At 36.0% G+C, this 21,013-nt stretch overlaps 1 protein-coding gene across 2 annotated transcripts; it reads left to right on the forward strand.

Annotated features, from left to right (window-relative positions):
• The first annotated feature begins 9,095 nt into the window (after nucleotides 1-9,095).
• On the forward strand, nucleotides 9,096-10,369 carry LOC127079104 (uncharacterized). Of its 2 annotated transcripts, XM_051019522.1 has the most exons (3): nucleotides 9,096-9,256; nucleotides 9,337-9,961; nucleotides 10,037-10,369. In XM_051019522.1, the coding sequence occupies exons 2-3, from the start codon at nucleotides 9,344-9,346 to the stop codon at nucleotides 10,247-10,249; spliced, it is 831 nt and encodes a 276-aa protein (XP_050875479.1). In that variant the 5' UTR covers nucleotides 9,096-9,256; nucleotides 9,337-9,343; the 3' UTR covers nucleotides 10,250-10,369. The 2 variants fall into 2 exon arrangements, with proteins under 2 accessions (XP_050875479.1, XP_050875480.1); XM_051019523.1 differs by lacking the exon at nucleotides 9,096-9,256 and having other exon boundaries at nucleotides 9,263-9,961.
• The last annotated feature ends 10,644 nt before the right edge of the window (nucleotides 10,370-21,013 follow it).

Below are 21,013 nucleotides of genomic sequence, written 5' to 3' on the forward strand. Positions count from 1 at the left end.
AATTTGACATTCATACAGTAGGCCTTATGCCAGGTCTGGTTCTTCCTTGATAACCAGACTGCAAATGAATACTGAGCTCTAACAGAACACCAACTGTTCTATTCCTCAGTAGCTGCTGACAGGGATGAATGTCACAGACTCCAGTTTGACATTCAATAAATCCTGTATTAGCTAATCCTGCAGTAACTACTCAAGTGTGTCATGACATCAGTCAAGACATTAGAGTACAGTTAGATATTCTAACCTACAATGCAGTCACACATACACACCATGTCATGACATCAGTCAAGACATTAGAATCCAGCTAGTGTTTTACCATATAATGCAGCCAATTAAACACCTACAAACTCCCCCTTTGGCAAATTTTTGGCTAAAACACTTTGATCCCCATAACAGAGTTCATAGCAGCGGAATCACACAACTAGCAGGAAATAAACCTAGCTAATACACTCAGAGTGGCAGCACACATACAGAGGAGCAGAAGTTAATTACAAAACTTCAACACACATCAGCTGCAGGGGAGGGAATCTTCGAATCTGTCATGAACGTCTGTTTTAACAGAACAATCTGTTGTCTGGGGTATCACCTGTTACTCCCCTTTTTGTCAAAAATGTTGCCAAAGACAACAACATAAACAGAAAACAACTGACAGACTTACAAACTTGGTTTTACTTCACAGTTTCAACCAAGTTAGCACCCCCTTGATCTTGCTTCACAACTTTGATCAAGTAATCACCCACTTTTGCTTTACTGTAGGTACACCCATATCAGATTCCATGACTTTGAGTCTGACATCTTGACCCACTTTTGCTTTAATGAACACTTTCTTGAACTCCAGCAGGCACATAAGATATCTTATGTTAAGACATCACATATGACATCTTGTGAATACTCTGTCCTTTTTGTTCTATCAGCAGTTTAAACCACATAATAGTAGTTTAATCAGCAACAGAAGCAAAAACGATTACTAGTTATGGCTACTAGTAATACACACGTGCACAAGGGTACTTCTCCTCCCCCTAAATCTTTGCAACAATCAGAATTACTAGTTATGGATGCAACTAGTAAGACACACAAATGTACAATGCACAAGGGTACTTCTTCTCCCCCTGTCATGAACAACCCACTCTCCTCTTAAAACTGGGAGATCATACATGATCATATCCAACATCCCAAGGTTGGACCTTCACATACTTCCTGATTCAAAGAGAATCCAAACCACTTGATGAATGGAAAACATAAGACGCATCTTCATGTCTTCAAGAGCACACCCTCTGTTCAACCCTCTTAGCTGAACACATTCACACTCTGTGTCAATCTCTCTTCTAACCAGAACAGAAGACCACTTCACAAGATGTTCTAACATCAGCTGGGACATCCTTCATAACAGGACAAGGCACACCATCTGATAGTCTTCAGATATCACTGAGTCACCGACTTGATCAAGAGGAACCCAGACATACATTGGGACATATACATTTTCGTCCCATTACAAGAGATAATCTTCCATAGATGGCTCAGAACTCCTACCACAAGCTCCAAGGGATGAATAGAAAACACCTCCTTTAGTCTTCAACTTACTACTTTTCTACTCAAGAGTAATTTGTCTCAGACTTTCCTCAAGAATAATCAGCTGCCATATGTTGATTATCTTGATTCTTCGAACTCACTTCTGAGGTAACCCAATTGCCACTGGTTGATTACCTCCTTCATGAATCCTCATATGAAAATGTCAAAAGCTGCTTTTTGACCTCCCCAAGTTTATCAGACTTCTCCCAAAGATATTCTGACCTTCCAAGTGAGACTAGAACTTCAAGCTTTTTGAAGTATCCAATCTACAACCCTGTAGACCTTTCTATCTCAAGTTGATGTGCCACCTCACCAACTAAGAATCTGATGTTGAACCAAATGTCACAACATTGTGTTTTGACATCTAGCTGTTGAATTCAGCTCCTTCTTCTGCCACTTGAAAGAACTTCCTCCCTTCACAGAACTGAGTTCAATGTTCTCATAGACTTGATTGTGGAACCAAGTTTGAGTAAACAACCTCCATCCTGCAGGTTTGCAGTTAAGTCATCCAAGCTCACACCTTGATGAATCCCTGCTTCTTCTCCAAAGACATCAGACACTCTGATGTATGAGTCTTCAGAAGGACCAGTTAGAAACTAACCCTTCAGCTCTACCAAGGAATCCATATCCTAAGGCAAGGCTGTTACCATGATGTCAAGACTGCTACCACTTGATCTTGACTCCACAGTGTGCATAAGCTAATGCACTTCCTTACCTAGATCAGAAATAAACTGATCCAAGTAACCACCATCAAGACTATGATGTCTTCTTCTTCTTGTACATACCAAGGCTGAACATGTTTCTTGCCAGGAAACCTTTTCAGAGATCATATGCTTTTGCTGCCACCAAAGAGATAGATCATAAGCCAATGTACTCTCCTTCCTGTGATTCTGCACAGGGTCTTGAAGAAGTGATGTTCCAACATCTTTAATAACATCAGTTATCTTGAGCTCCAAGGATAATCAATTAAACACTTGTACTTGGCACAAGTAGACATTGATCTTAAATCCTTTCCCAATTATCCTTTCAGATACTTCCACCATACGACTACTTTGAAAGTACTCTTCTTGTGTCAACATCTTCTGCTTGCAAGCACCTAGACAATTTTGATAGTCTTCCCAGATTAAATTCACCCTTAGGAATGAGAGAGATGAATTCTTCCTTGCAAATTGTGTCACACAACTACCAGAACCCATGTGACACGGGTCAACAGCCAACCAGATCCTAGGCTGACCAAATGTGAGGAGGTTAACCAAAACTCCCCCTCAAATTAACAATCATGGAAACTTCACACCACTATCCATGCATTGTACAGACATACTCCGTCCCTACCTACGCATACTCCTACCACACCAATCAGACTTTAGCTGACCATAAGTACTAGAGGAACACCAGTCAATAGCAGATATGCATTGCCAGAGCATACTTCATCAACCAACCCATGAATCTTCATATTCTCACTCCTTGAAAGAACTGCCACTTCTGATCGTGGTGCTTGAATAACAAGATTCATGGTCCCAATCCTCTGAGTTGAAGCAGCAGTCAGGTTACCCCATTGTTGACTGCTAACATCCAGAGGACTTGTCTTCCAATACTCCATAGTACTCCAGAGAACATCCATCCATCCCTGATCAATCTACAGGAGTAGGACAAGCAGCAGGAAATTGCTCAATGTCACATCTCACCCAACTCCACTTCTAGAGACCAGACCTCTACATGTGACCTTCTTGAGCATACACACAGTTGACCCTACCCTTGTCAACTTAGCCCACACAGGTGTCTCCTCTTCCCGGTCAGGAGTAGGTTCCAAACAAGAGTATCCCTTTGTTTGACACCTAAAAACATCTGTTCTTCAACCAGCAGCTGCATACTTGTTGAACAATATGTTCTAACATCACATAGAACATTGGTTCCACCTCCTTGGAACACACCCTCCTTGAAAGACTTCAAGGTCTTCATATACACTACCCAAGAGTGTAAAAGAATCAGTGATCAGGTGATTCTTACCATCCTGACGTGAGGACATCATGATGAGTGGACTTGAGGGGACTCAAGTAGCTTTGACATCTTCAGAGGTTTTGATGAACTCTTGAACACAGCAGCCTTTCATCCACATGAGGGGAAACTACATCAGAGTTTGAGTTTTGCCAGGTATTATGCAGCGGAAATCATAATACAACTCAACCTAGGAGCACACTTTTCACCAGATCAGCCTCAAAGACCATACCAAGTTTGAATGTGATTCAATACTGGCACAACTGTCCCACACACAGGCCAATTGCCAACCTCCAGATACAGGTACACATTATTCCTGTCATGAACAGTCCATCCACCTACTTCAAGGGACCATTCAGGGAAATTACAGAACCTTCCACTGGTTCCAACATAACTTCTTGCAAGATACTAGAAAGTATCACCCATGGATCTCATCCAGAAGCAGAACAGGATGCCTGCTCTGATACCATTTGAAATTCTGGTGTAGTCAGAATTCAGATGTTCTACTCCAAGTCATGACATCTGATCTAACATTGTAACTAATACAGCAAGATAGTTATTAATCACTGTACTGATATGCACACGTTCACAGATGTCACGACATCTCATTCTATGTCACCCTAGAATGTATGAACACCTGGTGCTGTGCATCAGGAATACAGATTCAACAGAAATCAATCCTAACACTCACTTCTGTTGTTTTCTTCCACAGTTATCAGTCTGATGTCTTACTGTTGATCAGCTGTTACATTGTTCTAGTGTGTTTGTATTTTACTTGTATTTCCTGAATTAAAGGTTGAACACGTTAATCTAATTTTCACTTATTAGATTGCTAACAACTAGGCTACTTGTTAGGTTCATTAATTGTAGGTTAGTAGTTGGTTTCCTGGTTTTTCTCTAAGCTGTTGAATCCCTGAAGAATAGCCTGAGAAAAATACTGACCCAGAAAAACCAATCATCCTACACTTTAGCTCCTGCTGTTGGGAATGAATGTCACAACATTCAGTCCGACATCCAGAACATATGTTGATTCTGTTATGTTCTTGGAACTGTACTGTGCTAAGTTTGCAGTACTGTAAAAGACTAACTAGTCTCTACTTCAGTATCAACCTTCAGTATCAAGTGTCAAAACATCCAGTTTGACAGTTTCAGATTGATCCTTCAGCCAGGTCTGTTATCCTTGAAAAGAACAGACTTAAATAAATACTGAACTGAAATTAACCTGCTTATCATTCAGTATCTACTGTCCATGATGAATGTTACAACATTCTGATTGACATTCAAACAGAAGGCTATATGCCAGGTCTGTTATCATCTTGATAAGCTGACTGGAATACCTACTGAGTTATGATAGTAATAAAAACACATGCAGAAGGAAAACAAACACAGGAAATTGTTAACCTAGTTCAGTCCAACATGACCTACATCTGGGGGCTACCAAGCCAGGAAGAAGATCCACTATTAGTAGTATCAATTCAGAGTTAAACTCACCCGTTTACAACTCCTCACTTAATCCCCACCCAATGCAATCTATACCTAGGAACTCCTAGATAGAAACCTCCAGTTTCCATTCCTATCACTACAAATACAATGTAATGTTAACACACCTTGAACTTGCTTCACAGCTTCATTCAAGAACAAAATCACTCTTGCCTACAGGCTTTGAGTTACAAAACTCTCAGCTTTTACCACTGAGAAACATATGGTAACCTTCCCACAGATTGGGAGGTTTACCTCACGCACACCCCTAAATTTTCATTCTAAGAGGCTTACAAAAACTAGGTTACAATATGCTATTTATAACCTAATCACCCAAGTGGATTTGGGCCTTCAGAAATCGCAGCAAACTTCTCCTTTGCTGTTACAACATCAGCAGAAACTTTCTGCTACAAACAAGGTCTTCAATCTTTTAGTTCCTAAAATATCTCCATATTTAGTTCCTAAAATATCTCCATATTTAGTTCCTAAAATATCTCCATATTTAGTTCCTAAAATATCTCAAGACCTCCACAAATAATGCCACATAGGATTCTAACTAATTTCCACATATTAGTGTGCTAACAAATAGGCTAGTTGTTAGGTTCCTTAATTGTAGCTTGGTTGTTGGTTGCCTGGATTTTAGCCTGAGAAAAATGCTGAAACAGAAAAACTAAACAACCTACAATCTAGCATATGCTGTCAGGAATGAATGTTACAACATTCAGCTTGACATCAAGGACCATATGCTAAGTCTGTTTTTCCTGAAAACAGACTGTACAAGTTTGCTGAACTGTACAGGACCAAACTGTCCATTCTATAGTAACAACTTACATTAATACATGTCAACGCATCCAATTTGACATTTACACATTTAGCCTTAAGTCAGTTCTGTTATCCTCTTGGAGAACAAACTAAGAAACATACTGAAGTGTAGCAGAACCCCACTCTGTCTATTATTCAGTATATACTGTCCATGATGAATGTCATAACATCCAATTTGACATTCATACAGTAGGCCTTATGCCAGGTCTGGTTCTTCCTTGATAACCAGACTGCAAATGAATACTGAGCTCTAACAGAACACCAACTGTTCTATTCCTCAGTAGCTGCTGACAGGGATGAATGTCACAGACTCCAGTTTGACATTCAATAAATCCTGTATTAGCTAATCCTGCAGTAACTACTCAAGTGTGTCATGACATCAGTCAAGACATTAGAGTACAGTTAGATATTCTAACCTACAATGCAGTCGCACATACACACCATGTCATGACATCAGTCAAGACATTAGAATCCAGCTAGTGTTTTACCATATAATGCAACCAAGTAAACACCTACAAGTACCTTTTAATAACATATCAACTTAGGAAAGTTTTTTGTTCCTTCTTTTATAGGATGTTTCAAGGTTCCGTACTTGGGTCCATGAATATGTCCACATGGGCCGATGATTCAACCTTATGTTGAACTCGCCGGTTTTGGACATATAAGCAAAATTATGTCTTGGTCGATGGATAATAAACTCATTCTTGCTTTATGCGAAAGATGCCATCCCGAGACACACACATTCTGGTTCCCAACCGGTGAGTGTACCGTGATGTTAGAAGATGTCTACATGCTTTTGGTACTGCCCATTGAAGGTAAGACTGTAAATGATAAAACCAACTATGCAAATTCAATTTGCATGGACCTCTTGGAGACTGATTTGTTAGATGATAACTCAAGAGGTCAAGGTATACTCCTTTCACACCTTAAGTCATACTATAACAGTTTACACTTAGATGAGCATTCTATAGAAGATGCTCGAATAATAAAAATTAGGTGTTACATTATGCTTTTAATTGGTTCTTTTTTATTTCCCGAAGGTAGTGGTTATAGTATGCATATTATGTATTTACCTTTACTAAGACATGTAGATAGAATAAGAAGTTACAGTTAGGAATTCGCTTGTCTGACCTATCTCAATAGCTCTTTATGCAAAAACTCACACAAAGACACATCTATCTTTTCTGGATGTGTTGTTTTGCTCCAAGCATGGGGTTGGTCAAGACTACCGTCTCTAGCACCCGTCAAGAACAACCTTTTCACATTCCCGTATGCACAAAAGTAAATTGTTTAAATTGCTATATATTTACTTACTTCTTTAACGACTATTATCTCTAACTAATATTTTTACCTTTTTGGTTCAGATGGTCGGCACGTGGTATAAGTTATAACAGATGTCATAGACACTGTATTACTCAGTATGGCAATCTGTTGGATCACCTTCGACCGACAGAGGTAAGGATAATAACCTCATTATTTCGTTATAATTTGTTAATTTCTTCTACGAGGTTTATAATCCAAGTTACTCTCACATTTTAGTTCATTTGGCGCGTCCATACCTAAATTTGGATCATGACCATGAGGTCAACGCTAAAGATGCGGCCGTATAGACTGCATGCACACTGATAATAAGATTTACAACTGCGGAGATGCACAACAGTGACCGTGTGAAGTTGCAGTTCGGTATGCCCCAAAACATCCCAGATCCCCCAGCAAGCCTAGGAGAATGACATCAACGCAAAGTTAACGACCAATGGAACTTCAATCCATGGCAAAGCTTCACAAGATCTGAGTGTCGCAAATGGAAGCACCGCCATGACCATGTCTTAACTGACGCAGTCATGCCAAATGAAGAAAAACCAAGTCGTACTTATATGGCTTGGTACAGATCGGTTGGTTTTCAGTTCATCGTCGAGGATGTACCTGTACGACCCACACCAACAAACTTACACACCGTACACCTCAACATCTAACCCCTAACAACATTGTCAGACCGGATACACACAACCCCCTGTCCGTCAAACTTTCCGTTCCACCAACACACAAACATACAACCAAAACATGCCATACACCCAACCCCAATACCAAGAGCATACCCCATACCACCACCAACAAATTGATCATCAACCAGAGACCCAACATCGCTTCGCATCCAACACATCACCCCACCAAAACCGCCTTAGCCAGAACACTCAACGATCATTAAACACCAACCGCCCCTCCTCCTACCATAGCCAAGAAACCCAAACCTCACAAAACCAAAACCTCCAACAACCTTATCTCTACCAAACACCCCAACAATCTTTTCAACATTTCCTCGACACATCATTCACACCCATGTCTCCCTTCAACCGTCCTGGTCGCCCACCAATAAGTCAAACACAACTCAACTACTCTGGCATGGGTCATGAACTAAGCTATGGCGGTACACCTTCGATGCATACTGAAGACTATGCCGATTTGTATGACTATATCAGATGCTCAAACATCAGTGGTGAATCATCAACGCGGGTTAGGACCACGGGTTAGGGTAGCTAGGGGATGTGGGACCGGAGGTCGGTTAGGTGATCCTAGTCATCACCATTAGGCATTTTTGTGTCAACGGGGATTTTTATTAATATCAATTGGTCCTATTTCGAAATTATGTATCACGTAGACTGTTTAATAAAGAAATTGCATTTTACACTGAGGTGTCAATCCAATTGGCGTCTCCTCTCAACTGATACACATGAGCGTCAATTGGATTGGTTGCACCATGTACCCTAACTAATCCAATTTACGCTTCCATTTAATTTTTAAGAGGAGCCATTAATTGGATTGTCGCCTCCTTCTAAAATGGGGTACTTTGAATTTTTTTTAAAACAGAATTATTTTGAAAATTTTCTTGAAAATAATATTTTCGTAAAAGATTCTCAAATCATCCATCTAAACATAATCTACAAGACATGTTATATCTTATTTATATTTTATTCTATAGTACGTAATAAATAATTAAATAAAAACAAGAGAAGAGAAAGACTAATTTGTGTCTTTGGATCCATGTTAAAATATTAAATATAGAACATGATCATGAATTGTATGTTTAGTTTTAAGAGTGATGTTCATGTTATAGTGTCAGGTTGAGTCGGCAATATCAGAACTCGCGGGATCAAATGTTTCTCACAAAGATAATTACATGTTGCTATCAAACAAAAATCATCTGAAACTAGAACGTAACACGTGCATATCATAGTAATCTAAGTGAAACAAGTGTTTTACATGCTACATTACACGTTACAACGTTCGGCAATGTTTTTATCTTATTTTTGTGCAGCAAATTTAGGATCATCACAAACCCTCCTTCTCCAACGCCTTGTTTTCTTAACCAACAATTCCCATTCCATTTTCACTTGTAAGCACTCTTCTCTCTTTTATTTCATCTTCTCTTCTTTTTCTCTTCGTTTTAATTAATCAATTAACCTTTGATATCAGTGAAAAAATGTCTGGTGTATCTCTAGCAACGGCTCCTCAAGAACAAACAGCACGACCAGGTGCAACCACAGATGCAAATGCAAATGCAAAACAGAAAACCCAAGTACCTTCTGCAGGTGGAATGATGGGTTCATTACGTGTAATAGAGCTTCAACTTGTTGCGTTTGTGTTAGTTTTATCCGCAAGTGGTCTTGTTCCACTTCTTGATCTAGTTTTTCCAGCTCTTGCTTCTGCATACATCTTAGCACTTGCACGTTTCGCATTTCCAACTTCTTCTGCCTCTTTTAAAGATTCACATTCACAACAAGAGATTTTCAAAGGAAGTACCATGTTTAGAATGTATGTTATTGTTGGAACAACCATTGGGTTGTTTCTGCCACTTGCTTATGTTCTTGGTGGATTTGCAAGAGGTGATGAACATGCAGTGCGTTCTGCGACACCGCATCTTTTTCTGCTTTCTTTTCAGATATTGACTGAGAATGTTATTAGTGGTTTGTCTTTGTTTTCACCTCCTGTTAGAGCTTTGGTTCCTATGATTTATACTACTAGAAGAATCTTTGTTGATATTGATTGGATCAGTGATGTTTGGCTCAACAAGACTTTGCCTGCCAATGCTCGCATTCAGGTCATTTCTTCACTACTTTTTGTTACTGGTTTTATTTTGGTTTATTGTTTGTGTGTTTATTGTTGGATATTGCAGGACACAGCATGGTGTTGGTTTGGGAAGGGACTGGCAGTGGCAAACCTGGCTTATTTCTCAATCAATCTATGTGGTTTCTTGGTACCAAGGTTCCTTCCAAGAGCTTTTGAGAGGTATTTCCAAGAGAGAGGTGAGGTTTATGCTAAGACAGCAGAGGATAAGAAATCCGTGTCTTTCAACAGACCACAATTGTCTGAGAAGAAGATAGATTAGTTTTGCAGATTCAATTTTATGATGTTATTCGATGTATATGATATATAAGCTTTGAATTTAAATGTTGCACTTCATTACATAATATATGGAAATTATATGCAGCTTTGGTTTTGAGTTTTATGTTTGGTCTTTTAACTAAAACAAGCATCGCTTTTAGCTAAAACAAATATCATTATACAAATAGTCAAACATTATATCAAACCAAGACCTATATCTTTCACATGTGGTCATTGCCAAAAGAGAAGAGAAGATTTATAGTCTTTCATTCCATCCGGCTATAAATCCTTTTTTTTATAACTTTTGAATCGTCAAATACTATTTCAATATGACAACACTTGTGAAGAAAGTGACTAATGGATTGGACACATCAGATGAACAGTCATGAGGAGGAGCAAAGACATACTAGATAGAGACATTAAATAACTTTAAAGCATTGAATATATAAATATACTCCCTCCGTACATAATAAGAGTATTAAGTATTAACATTCACTTTTTTAAATAACGTGGGATTATAACAAAATTCTTAAAATTCGTAAGAACTTGCGAGGATAACAAATATATTGTAGTAAAAGACACAAGAGATCACGTGAAAAATCTTCAATAGAAATGAAAAATCACATGCCAAAGTGATACAAAGTTAATTTTAATAACAGTCAGAACTAAGTTGAAAAAGTTTTAGTGTGAAGAAAATATCTCTTATGTCAAACTTTGTTTTAAAGTTCTCAACGGTCAAAAGGTAGTCACATACTGATTTTTCTACCTTCTTTTTCTCTCTCACACAAACCTAATTGTTTTAGTCATTATATCAAAATTGTTATTTTATCTAGCTCCAATAAGTTAGCTCACTTTGACTATTAACAAATACTCCCTCCGTTCCTTTATAAGTGTCACTTTCTTGAAAAAAAATATGTTTCTTTTTAATTGTCACTTGTTAAGTTCAATGTAGTATTAATTGTTTTTTTTGTCAAAATTACCCCTAGGTAATTATTACAGAGAAAGAGAAAAAGTAAAATGAATATAATATATAATTAAGGATATTATAGGTAAAAGAAGAATTATTGTGTGAAAAGTAACAACAATGATTAGATTTCTTGGTATGTGTAAAAAGTCAAAAAATGATACTTAAAAAGGAACGGAGGGAGTAACATATATTTTTCTTGAACAAATACAACAAGCTTCTGCAAAAATTTCTTTAATTATCGTAACTCTTTGCATGTTTCAGTGATGACAATGAACTCTACTTATGTAGTAGGCAATGCTACACACTTTTGCAGTCTAGCCTACCAAATCACAACTCCACATGTAAATTTAATCACGTAGTCCAAAATGTACTTTTTTTGGAATCAATATCTCTAATATCCGAGTAAGAGTACCTCTCTAGATTAGACTTATCGCCTCCAAAGCAAAGTCTCATAAAAGTAGTACTACAAAGATAAATTAAAACCCATTACAACATTCCAATGCTCTTTATCTGGATTTGACAAAAATCTACTAATTGATCAACAACATGTGTTATATTTGGTCTTGTACATATCATTGTATACATAAAATTACCCGTAGCAAACGCGTAAGGAATGTGCCACATATCAAATGTTTTATCTTTTCTTGGATGATTTTGCTTAGAACTCAACTTGAAATGAGTAGCAAGAGTGATGCTTAGCGACTTAGAATTTTTTATATGGAATCTCTACAACACTCTTTTGATATAATATTCTTGTGACATTCAAACTTTTGTCTCCTTTCTATCACGCATGATTCTAATATCAAGAATCTGTTTAACTGCTCCTATATATGTTATGACAAATGACCCAACTGGTTCTTTAACATGTTAATGTTAGAAATAGTCTTTCTATAATAAGCATACCATCACATATAACAACAAGATAATGAAGTCATCATTAGAAAATTTCTAACAAAGATGCAATGATCTAAAGTAGTGTTCTAGTATCCTTAATCACACATAACATATTCAAAATTCTTGCACCATTGCCTTGGAACTTGCTTCAACCCATATAGACTATTTCTCAATCTATACATATGATATTTTTTGCCTTTAATTTGAATATTATTGGATCGTTTCATGTAGATCTCTTCCTCCATATCACCATGAAGAAAAGTCATTTTAACATCCATTTTCTCAACCTCTAAATCAAGAGTAGCAGCCAAACTCAATGCGGTTTTGATTGATGATATCTTTACAAAACATGAGAAAATATAATTAAAATCAACACCCTTTTTTGACGGAAACCTTTCACCATTAATCTGCTTTATACCTTCGAGACTTAGAGTTTCTCTCAAGTTTAACTTTATAATTCATCTATTTTTCAAAGCCCTTTTGTCTTCAGAAAACTTCACTAAATCATACGTGTGATTATCATGCAATGATTTTATCTCATCATGCATTGCATCCAACCATTTTTTATTTTCATCACTTTTCATGGCCCGTTGAAAATACCCAGGTTCACCTCATCAATCAAGATCACATACTCATATAAATTATAGAGCTTCACCAAGATTGTCATCCTACGACATACCATTCTTCTATTCATCATAAATAGTTAGAATATTTACCTCATCTCCAAGTTCTTGATCATTAATATAATCACGCGGCTCACCATCCTGATTACCACCACCAATAATATCCAGATTATGAATAGGTAATCGAACTAGATCAATATTCGAAAACTAATATGTTTCTTGGATGTAGTCTTTTCCAACTTATCAGTGTTTTCAATAGTTTGGTATTTCATGAACACCACATTGTGACTTCTGATAAGCTTCTTCTCTACAGGATCATACAACATGTAACCAAACTCATCTTGCCCATAGTCGATGAAGATAGATTGTTTTGACTTTGCATCCAACTTGGATCTTTCATCATTTGGAATATGCACAAAAGCCTTAGAACCAAAGACTCTCAAATAATCATACTTGACATTATTTCCAAACCAAATTTAATCTGAAACTTATTCAAAGCAATATTAGGAGTGAGGTTAAGAACATGCACCATTGTGTAAAGTGCCCCATCCAATAATGATTGGGCAACTTAGCTTCAAAGAGCATACACCTCACTCTGTCAATTATTGTTAGATTCATCCTCTCTACTAAACCATTCAACTAAGGATCTTTAGGAGGAGTTTTTTCATGTGCAACAACCTACTTCTTTCCAAACCAAATTTTATCTAAAACTTCACTATTCAAAGCAACATTAGGAGTGAGATTAAGAATATGCACCATTGTGTAAAGTGCCTCACCCCAATAATGATTGGGTAACTTAGATTCAGGGAGAATACACCTCACTCTCTCAATTATTGTTAGATTCATCCTCTCTGCTAAACCATTCATCCTCTCTACTAAACCATTGCATCTGAAACTTCACTATTCAAAGCAACATTGGGAGTGAGATTAATAACATGCATCATTGTGTAAAGTGCATCACTCAATAATGATTGGGCAACTTAGCTTCAAAGAGCATACACCTCACTCTATCAATTATTGTTAGACTCATCCTCTCTTCTAAACCATTCAACTGAGAATTTTTAGGAGGAGTCTTTTCATGTGTATTACTCTACTTCTTTCCAAACCAAATTTTATCTAAAACTTCACTATTCAAATCAACATTAGGAGTGAGATTAAGAATATTCACCATTGTGTAAAGTGCCTCACCCCAAGAATGATTTGGCAACTTAGATTCAGAGAGAATATACATCACTCTCTCAATTATTGTTATATTGATCCTCTATGATAAACCATTCATCCTCTCTACTAAACTATTTTATCTTAAACTTCACTATTCAAAGCAACATTAGGAGTGAGATTAAGAACATGCACCATTGTGTAAAGTTTTTCACCCCAATAATGATTGGGTAACTTAGCATTATAGAGCATACACCTCACTCTCTCAATTATTATTAGATCCGTCCTCTCTGCTAAACCATTCAACTAAGGATTTTTAGGAGTCTTTTCATGTGTAATACCCTACTTCTTGAAATAGGCATTAAATGGCCCACAATACTCACCATCATTATAAGAACGAACATATTTCAGCTTCTCACGTGTTCGCCGCTTAACCAAAGCATGAAATTCTTTGAAATTTTCTAACAACTCGATCTTTTCTCCTTAAAGTATAAACCCGTAATTTTTTGGAACAATCGTCAACAAAGGTTATAAAATAAAGTGCACTACTGGAGAATTTTACCTTTAATGCACCACAAACATCAGAATGTACCAATTGAAGCAACTTTGACTTCCTTGAGGGAGGATGTATCTTAAAGGATACTCTAGTCTATTTATCAGCCATGAAACGAGAACACTTAACCAAAATTGCATTCTTTAATCCTGGATACACATCCTTTTTGGCCAAAACATTCCACCCTTTTCACTAAAATGACTAAGTCTTCGGTCCCACAAAGACGTTTCCATGTTGATAACATTCAAATTATCCCTAGTAACCAAAACTTTTGTCCAATACAGTTTAGAAAGTTTTTACCCTCTACCTACAACCAAGTTACCTTTGTTGAGTTTCCATTTTCTATAATCAAAGTGTTTGTCATAACCAGAATCATCAAGCATATGCACAAAAATAAAATTAAAGTGGGCATTTGGATCATGTTTGACACATCTAAGAAACAATTTCATTCTCATTTGGTTTGAAAGCAAACATCACCAACATCAATTACCTTAAATACGTCATCATTACCCATCTTTAACACTCTAAAGTTACTAAAAGTATAAGATGTAATACCACTATCAACTAGCTACATGATCTCCTCTGATATGAGATTAACATACTTATGATCATTAAGAATAATAAGATCATCACTAGTAGCAATATAATGCAATCATCATCATGATATTCATGATCCCTTTGTTTAGACTTACCATTCTTACTATTGTTATTCCTTTTTCATTGATAGCAATACTTTTGTAGGTGTCTTGTTGATGACACTTTATCATTACATAATTTTTATAAGCATTTGTTATCAATTTGATGTGTTTTTGAGTTAATCAAGAGGAAATTGGAGAAGGAATGGTCAATATTTGATCAAGTGAATAATAGAGGAACATAGATGAAAAAGTACAAATTTTACAAGCAAAAATTAATAAAGCTATTGAAAAAATCATGTGAAAATCGTGTGGCATCATGGACATGATGAGACCAAAGAAAAAGGTATTGTGTGCACGATATAAGGCAACACATGCACAATGGTGAGCTGGTTGGAGCATCGTGTGCATGATTTGGAGCACCGTGTGCATGATCTAGAGCATCGTGTGCATGATAGGTTACTTGGTGGACACGTTTCAGCTGTTTAAATGGAGAAAAGCAAGGATTTTAAGAGTTTTAGAGCCATTGAATACATTATTCTTCATATATTTTTATGTGCTCTTCATCTAAATTTATGGTATTTCATTGTTTAACTATGAGTAGCTAGATTTCTCTAGATTAGGTCTTAGTAGATGAATTAGATTTTACTCTGTTGGATCATATAATTGTTTGATGATATTTGAATGTTTTGATTACATAATTTTTATTCAATTGCTTTTATTCTTAATACTTTTTGGGTGTTGACAAGTGTGCAAAGTGAAATTAGATGAGTATGGATTATTAACCATAAGTATACCGATCAGACATAGAGAAATTGTTCAACTTAGTAATTAACTAGGAATAAGTCATTATAAGTTGTGTCTAGATAATTAATGCAAGTAGATCGTCTAGTTATACTTCGAATTCTCCAAAGGAACTAAGGAGTTGTTGTCTAGATTAATGATTTGTACATCAAGGAATTGGGTGCGGTGGTATTGTTAATTCACCATGGAATTATAAAGTAAATTCAATTCAATTAATGCATAATCATCAATGGAGAAATTAAGGGATTTGAATAAGATTTAATCACTTTTTCATTAACGTAACTTTTCTCAAATTTTATTCTAGTAATCATTTTCTCCAAAATCAAATGAAAACCCCTCATAGTTACTTTAAATCGCACGATTAGAATTTTGTTAAATTTACAATCCAGGTGGAGATAATCTTTACTTTATTACATCAACTATAGTAGTATACTTGTTAAGAAAGTTATCAATTTCTCGGCGTCGTTGCAGGAGATTATTGATAATTTCAACAAGGTAATTTTTGTGCGACATTTTTTTACTTATTTTAAATTTTGTTTATTTTGTTATTGTCTATTTTTATTTTTATTCTCTACACTTATTCAGTTCTATTTGGTGCAGTGCTACTGAGGTATTACTTATTTTTTTATGCGATGTTTGAGTTAGACACTAATATCATTATATTCAAAAATTGAAAGAACGACATGCACAATTCGAAAAGCAAAAAGAGAAGCATTGCAAACTAACGAAGAACTAGAAGAAGAGATACATGATATGGAAAATACACCATGACAAACGATGGGGGATTATTACAAGAGGACTGGTGCTGGACATATATAATTAGGTTTTCAACCAGCTAACTTTGTAATGTTTGATATCGAAAATTCGGTGCTTTCAGGCTTGAGAGATAACTCGTTCGATGGGAAAGCTATCAGAGATCTTTGGGAGCATCTGGCTAAATTTTACGATACTTGTTTGATTTGCAATCCGAATGATATAACCGACGATTATGTAAAACTATGGTTGTTTGATTTTTCTTTTATAGGTTGAGCTAAAGATTGGTTGCAATGCATTCCGAATGGTACTATCCAGACTTTGAAGGAATTAAAGGACAAAGTTATGGAGAGGTATTTATCTAATGCTCAGTTTATAGAGAGGAAAGATGAAATTTCCAACTTTGACCAAGGGGAATTTGAGTCATTATCTGATGCGTGGGAGAGATTCCAATTGTTACTCTGAAGATGTCCAAATCATAATATGAGTGTTATGGAACAGATGAAACACTTTATCAGCGGTCTTAAAACTCCAACAATAATGCTTATGGATGCCTCAACAGAAGGTACCTTAAGAATTAAGAATGAAGATTAAGTAAAAGCGTTGATTGAAAACATGTTCCAAAATGAATATCGCTCAAGTGATCGAACTATGAAACCAAATGGTATTCTTACAATAGATTTAAATACAATAACATTAGCTCAACTTGAGGTAATTTTGAAACAGTTAGTTGCATCCTCACTCGAACAGGAAAATGTGAGTCAAGTTCAGACACTAAAGTGGGATTTATATGGGGAAGGACATGCAAATGAAAATTGTCTACAAGAGGGAGCTAGTGTTGAAGCTCAGTATCCAAACTTTCAGAAAATAATCCTTATTCCAACACCTACAATTATGGTTGAAAAGATCAACCAAATTTTAGGCGGAGCAATAATCAGACTTTTAATGAAAATCAGGGAGTCTCATATGTTCCTCAAGCACTACAAAGGAAACCATCACCACTCGAGGAAGTCTTAACCAAATTCATGAAAGCCACTAAAACAAGTTTTGAACAAGTTGGAAAGAATCAAGAAGAAATGTTTAATACCCAAAGGGAGATGGAAAAGAGTAAAGATACCATGAGAAAAAATACCAAAGTTTTAATAAAAAAATTATAAATGAAAACCAGTCAATTGTCCCGAAAAATGGCAGCATAATCTAATTAAAGTAGGGGATTTGTTGGAAACACATTCGACAACTTGAAAAATGAGAGTTTCAAAGTCATTGATTTGAGAAATAGAGTGGTAACTTCAAAACCAAAGGGGAGTGATGAGACGAAAGAACAAAGTGAGGTTGATGAAAAGATTTAAAAAGAGGTAGTAGTTGAAAAAGAGGTTGAGAAAAAATTAGAGGGAGAAAAAAGTGAGGAAATAAGTGAAAACTAGGTTTGGGGGGATACCCTTGACAAACTCATAGATAGGAACTCACCTTTGAGGATGACAAAGAAACAAATCCTGAATGAACCTAACCCATAATTGTCTGACTACATCAGACCACCTTACCCGATCTTGAAAAAGAAACCAAAGAAGAAAGTGCAAGTGAGTCAATTAAAAAGGTTTATGGATATGCTGACAAAAATACGAGTTAACATTTCATTTTTTTATGAAACTCTTGAACATATGTTAGTTTATTCTAAATTCATGAATGAGCTCTTATCGGGAAAGTGTAAATTGAAGTATGATTAGAGTATCGCTTTGGAGAAAGAGTGCAACACATACATTCAACATAAGCTTCCACCCAAACTCACTTATCCAGGTAGGTTTACTCTTTCTTATTCTATTGTTTCACTAACTATTGCTCATGCTTTGTATCATTTAGGAGTTACCATTAATATGATGTCGTTGTCCATGATGAGAAAGTTAAATTATCGTGAACTAAAGCCAACTCAGATGACTTTGACATTAATTTATCATTCAATTAACTATTCTTATGGGGTTCTTGAAGATGTATTGGATAAAGTGGATGATTTGTTATTTCCCACATATTTTATGATTATTTACATCCCATAAGACTCTGAAACACCACTACTTCTCGACAAACCTTTCTTAGAAATAGGTAGATATATCATTGATGTAGAACTAGGTGAGTTAATATTGAGATTCAACCAAGAAAAGGTTGTGTTTAATGTGTTTGAAGCCATGAGACATGAATCATAAAGAGATTCCTCACTGTTATAGAATTGACATGGTGGTTGAAGTTTTTTCAAGAGGCAACTATAGCGGAAACACCTTCACCACCGATGGATTGAGTTATTATTAATTCAGTTAAGCATTTTGATGATGAATGTAATATTAAGGTAGCAGAATGTCTACTTCAACTCCAGGAAACACAAATTGATAAAGCAACAAGAAAAATTGAAGAATTAGGTGGTACTGAGCAACAAAGTCCAATACTAGTTCAAAAGGATCTTGTATTGAAAGAATTGCTAAAACATCTGAAATATGTCTTTTAAGGTGAGAAAGCGTTACAACCAGCCATCATTAATAGTTCTTTATCAATTTTAGAGGAAGAAAAAATGTTGAGAGTTCTAAGAGATAACAAGAAGGCACTTGGTTGTAGTGTGAATGATCTGAATGGTATTAGCCCAACTTATTGCACAAGATAAAATTAGAAAAGGAATTCAAGCTTGTAGTTCAACCTCAAAGAAAACTAAATGCTATCATAAAAAAATGGTGAGAAAAGACGTTCTGAAACTACTTGAATGAGGTATGATCTATCATATTTTTAACATTTCTTAGGTAAGTTCAGTGCATGTAGTCCCAGAGAAGAGAGGTATGTTCGTTATTCGAAATGAAAAGAACGAGTTGATCCAAACTCGAATAGTTACCAAATGGCGTATGTGTATTGATTACCGTTAGTTAAACTAAACAACTCAAAAAGATCATTTTTCACTACCTTTTATGGATCAAATATTAGATAGACTAGCAGGTCAAGCTTATTGTTGTTTCTTGGGTGGATATTCGAGATACAATCAAGTTGATGTAGATCTTGCAGATCAAGAAAAGAGCGCTTTCACATGCCATTTGGAGTGTTCTCCTATCTCAAGATGCCATTCGGATATGCAACACTCCTGCCACTTTTTAAAGGTGCATGCTTTCTATATTTTCTGATATTATTGGATCTTCTATCGAGGTATTTATGGATGATTTTTCTATTTTTGGTAGTGATTTTGATAAATGTCTGGCTCAACTTAATGTTATGTTGGAGAGATATACTGAAACGAACCTTGTTTTGAATTGGAAAAAATGTCATTTTATGTCACTAAAGGTGTCGTTTTAGGATATAAAATCTCATCGAATGAGACTAGGTTGATCAAGCCAAGATTGAGGTTATTGAAAAATTACTCCCTCCCATAAATGTTAAAAGAGTGAGAAGTTTCCTAAATATGTGGCACTTTCATAGCTCAACCTATGAAGGTTATCATAGTGGGGAAAGAACAACGAAGGTACTTTAAAGTGACTTTTGGTTTTCGACTCTATTCAAAGATTGTAAGTTGTATGTTGAAGAATGTCTCAAATGACATAAAACATGTAACGTTTCGAAACAAGACGAAATTCCTCTTAATGGTGTGTTAGAGATAGAACCTTTTGATTGTTGGGGAACTGCCTCAATGGTTCCTTTTCCACCATCTAACTCTCAGGTATACATTCTTGTTTATATGGACTATATAACCAAATGGGTTAATGTCATTGCATATGTTGCTAATGATGCCCAAACTTTTTCTAACTTTTAAAAAAAGAATGTTTTGCTAGATTCAGAGTCCATAGAGTCTTGATCAATGATGAGGGGACGAACTTGTGCAACATGTATCTAGAAGGCTTGCTTACAAAATTCAATGTAAAACATAAAGTATCCACACCTTATGACCCTCAAACTTGTGGACAAGTAGAAGTATCTAACTGACAATTGAAATAATTTTTGGAGAAGACAATTGCCACATCTATGAAAGATTGGTCGAAAAAGATAGATGAGACTTTATGGGCGTATAGAACAACATTTAAGACTCAATTATGATTATCTCCATATTAATTGGTATATGGAAAGGCTTGTCACTTATCGGTCAAGCTAGAACCTAAAAGTTATTGGGCAATAAAGTTCTTGGATTTTGATGAGAAAGCAGTTGGAAGGAAAATGTTTTCAAGTTGGAAGAGATGGGACTTAGAGAATATGAAAACTCTGTGATCTACAAGGAAAAGACTAAAAGTTATCATGACAAGAATCTGGTGAAAATAGATTTTCAACCAGTACAAAAGGTTTTACTTTACAACTCTCGATTGAGAGGTAAGTTAAAATCTAAATGGTCTAGTCCTTTTATTATTACTAAAGTGTTTGCGAGTGGTGT

This window comes from Lathyrus oleraceus, chromosome 5, assembly GCF_024323335.1.
Source record: "Lathyrus oleraceus cultivar Zhongwan6 chromosome 5, CAAS_Psat_ZW6_1.0, whole genome shotgun sequence".
Classification (NCBI taxonomy): Eukaryota; Viridiplantae; Streptophyta; class Magnoliopsida; order Fabales; family Fabaceae; genus Lathyrus; species Lathyrus oleraceus.

What these genes read in the sequence shown, in the direction of transcription:
- LOC127079104 (XM_051019522.1), top strand. Translation starts at nt 9,344, where the DNA reads ATGTCTGGTGTATCTCTAGCAACGGCTCCTCAAGAACAAACAGCACGA. An exon ending in CTGCCAATGCTCGCATTCAG is followed by an intron (nt 9,962 to 10,036) that starts GTCATTTCTTCA and finishes TGGATATTGCAG; the next exon opens with GACACAGCATGGTGTTGGTT.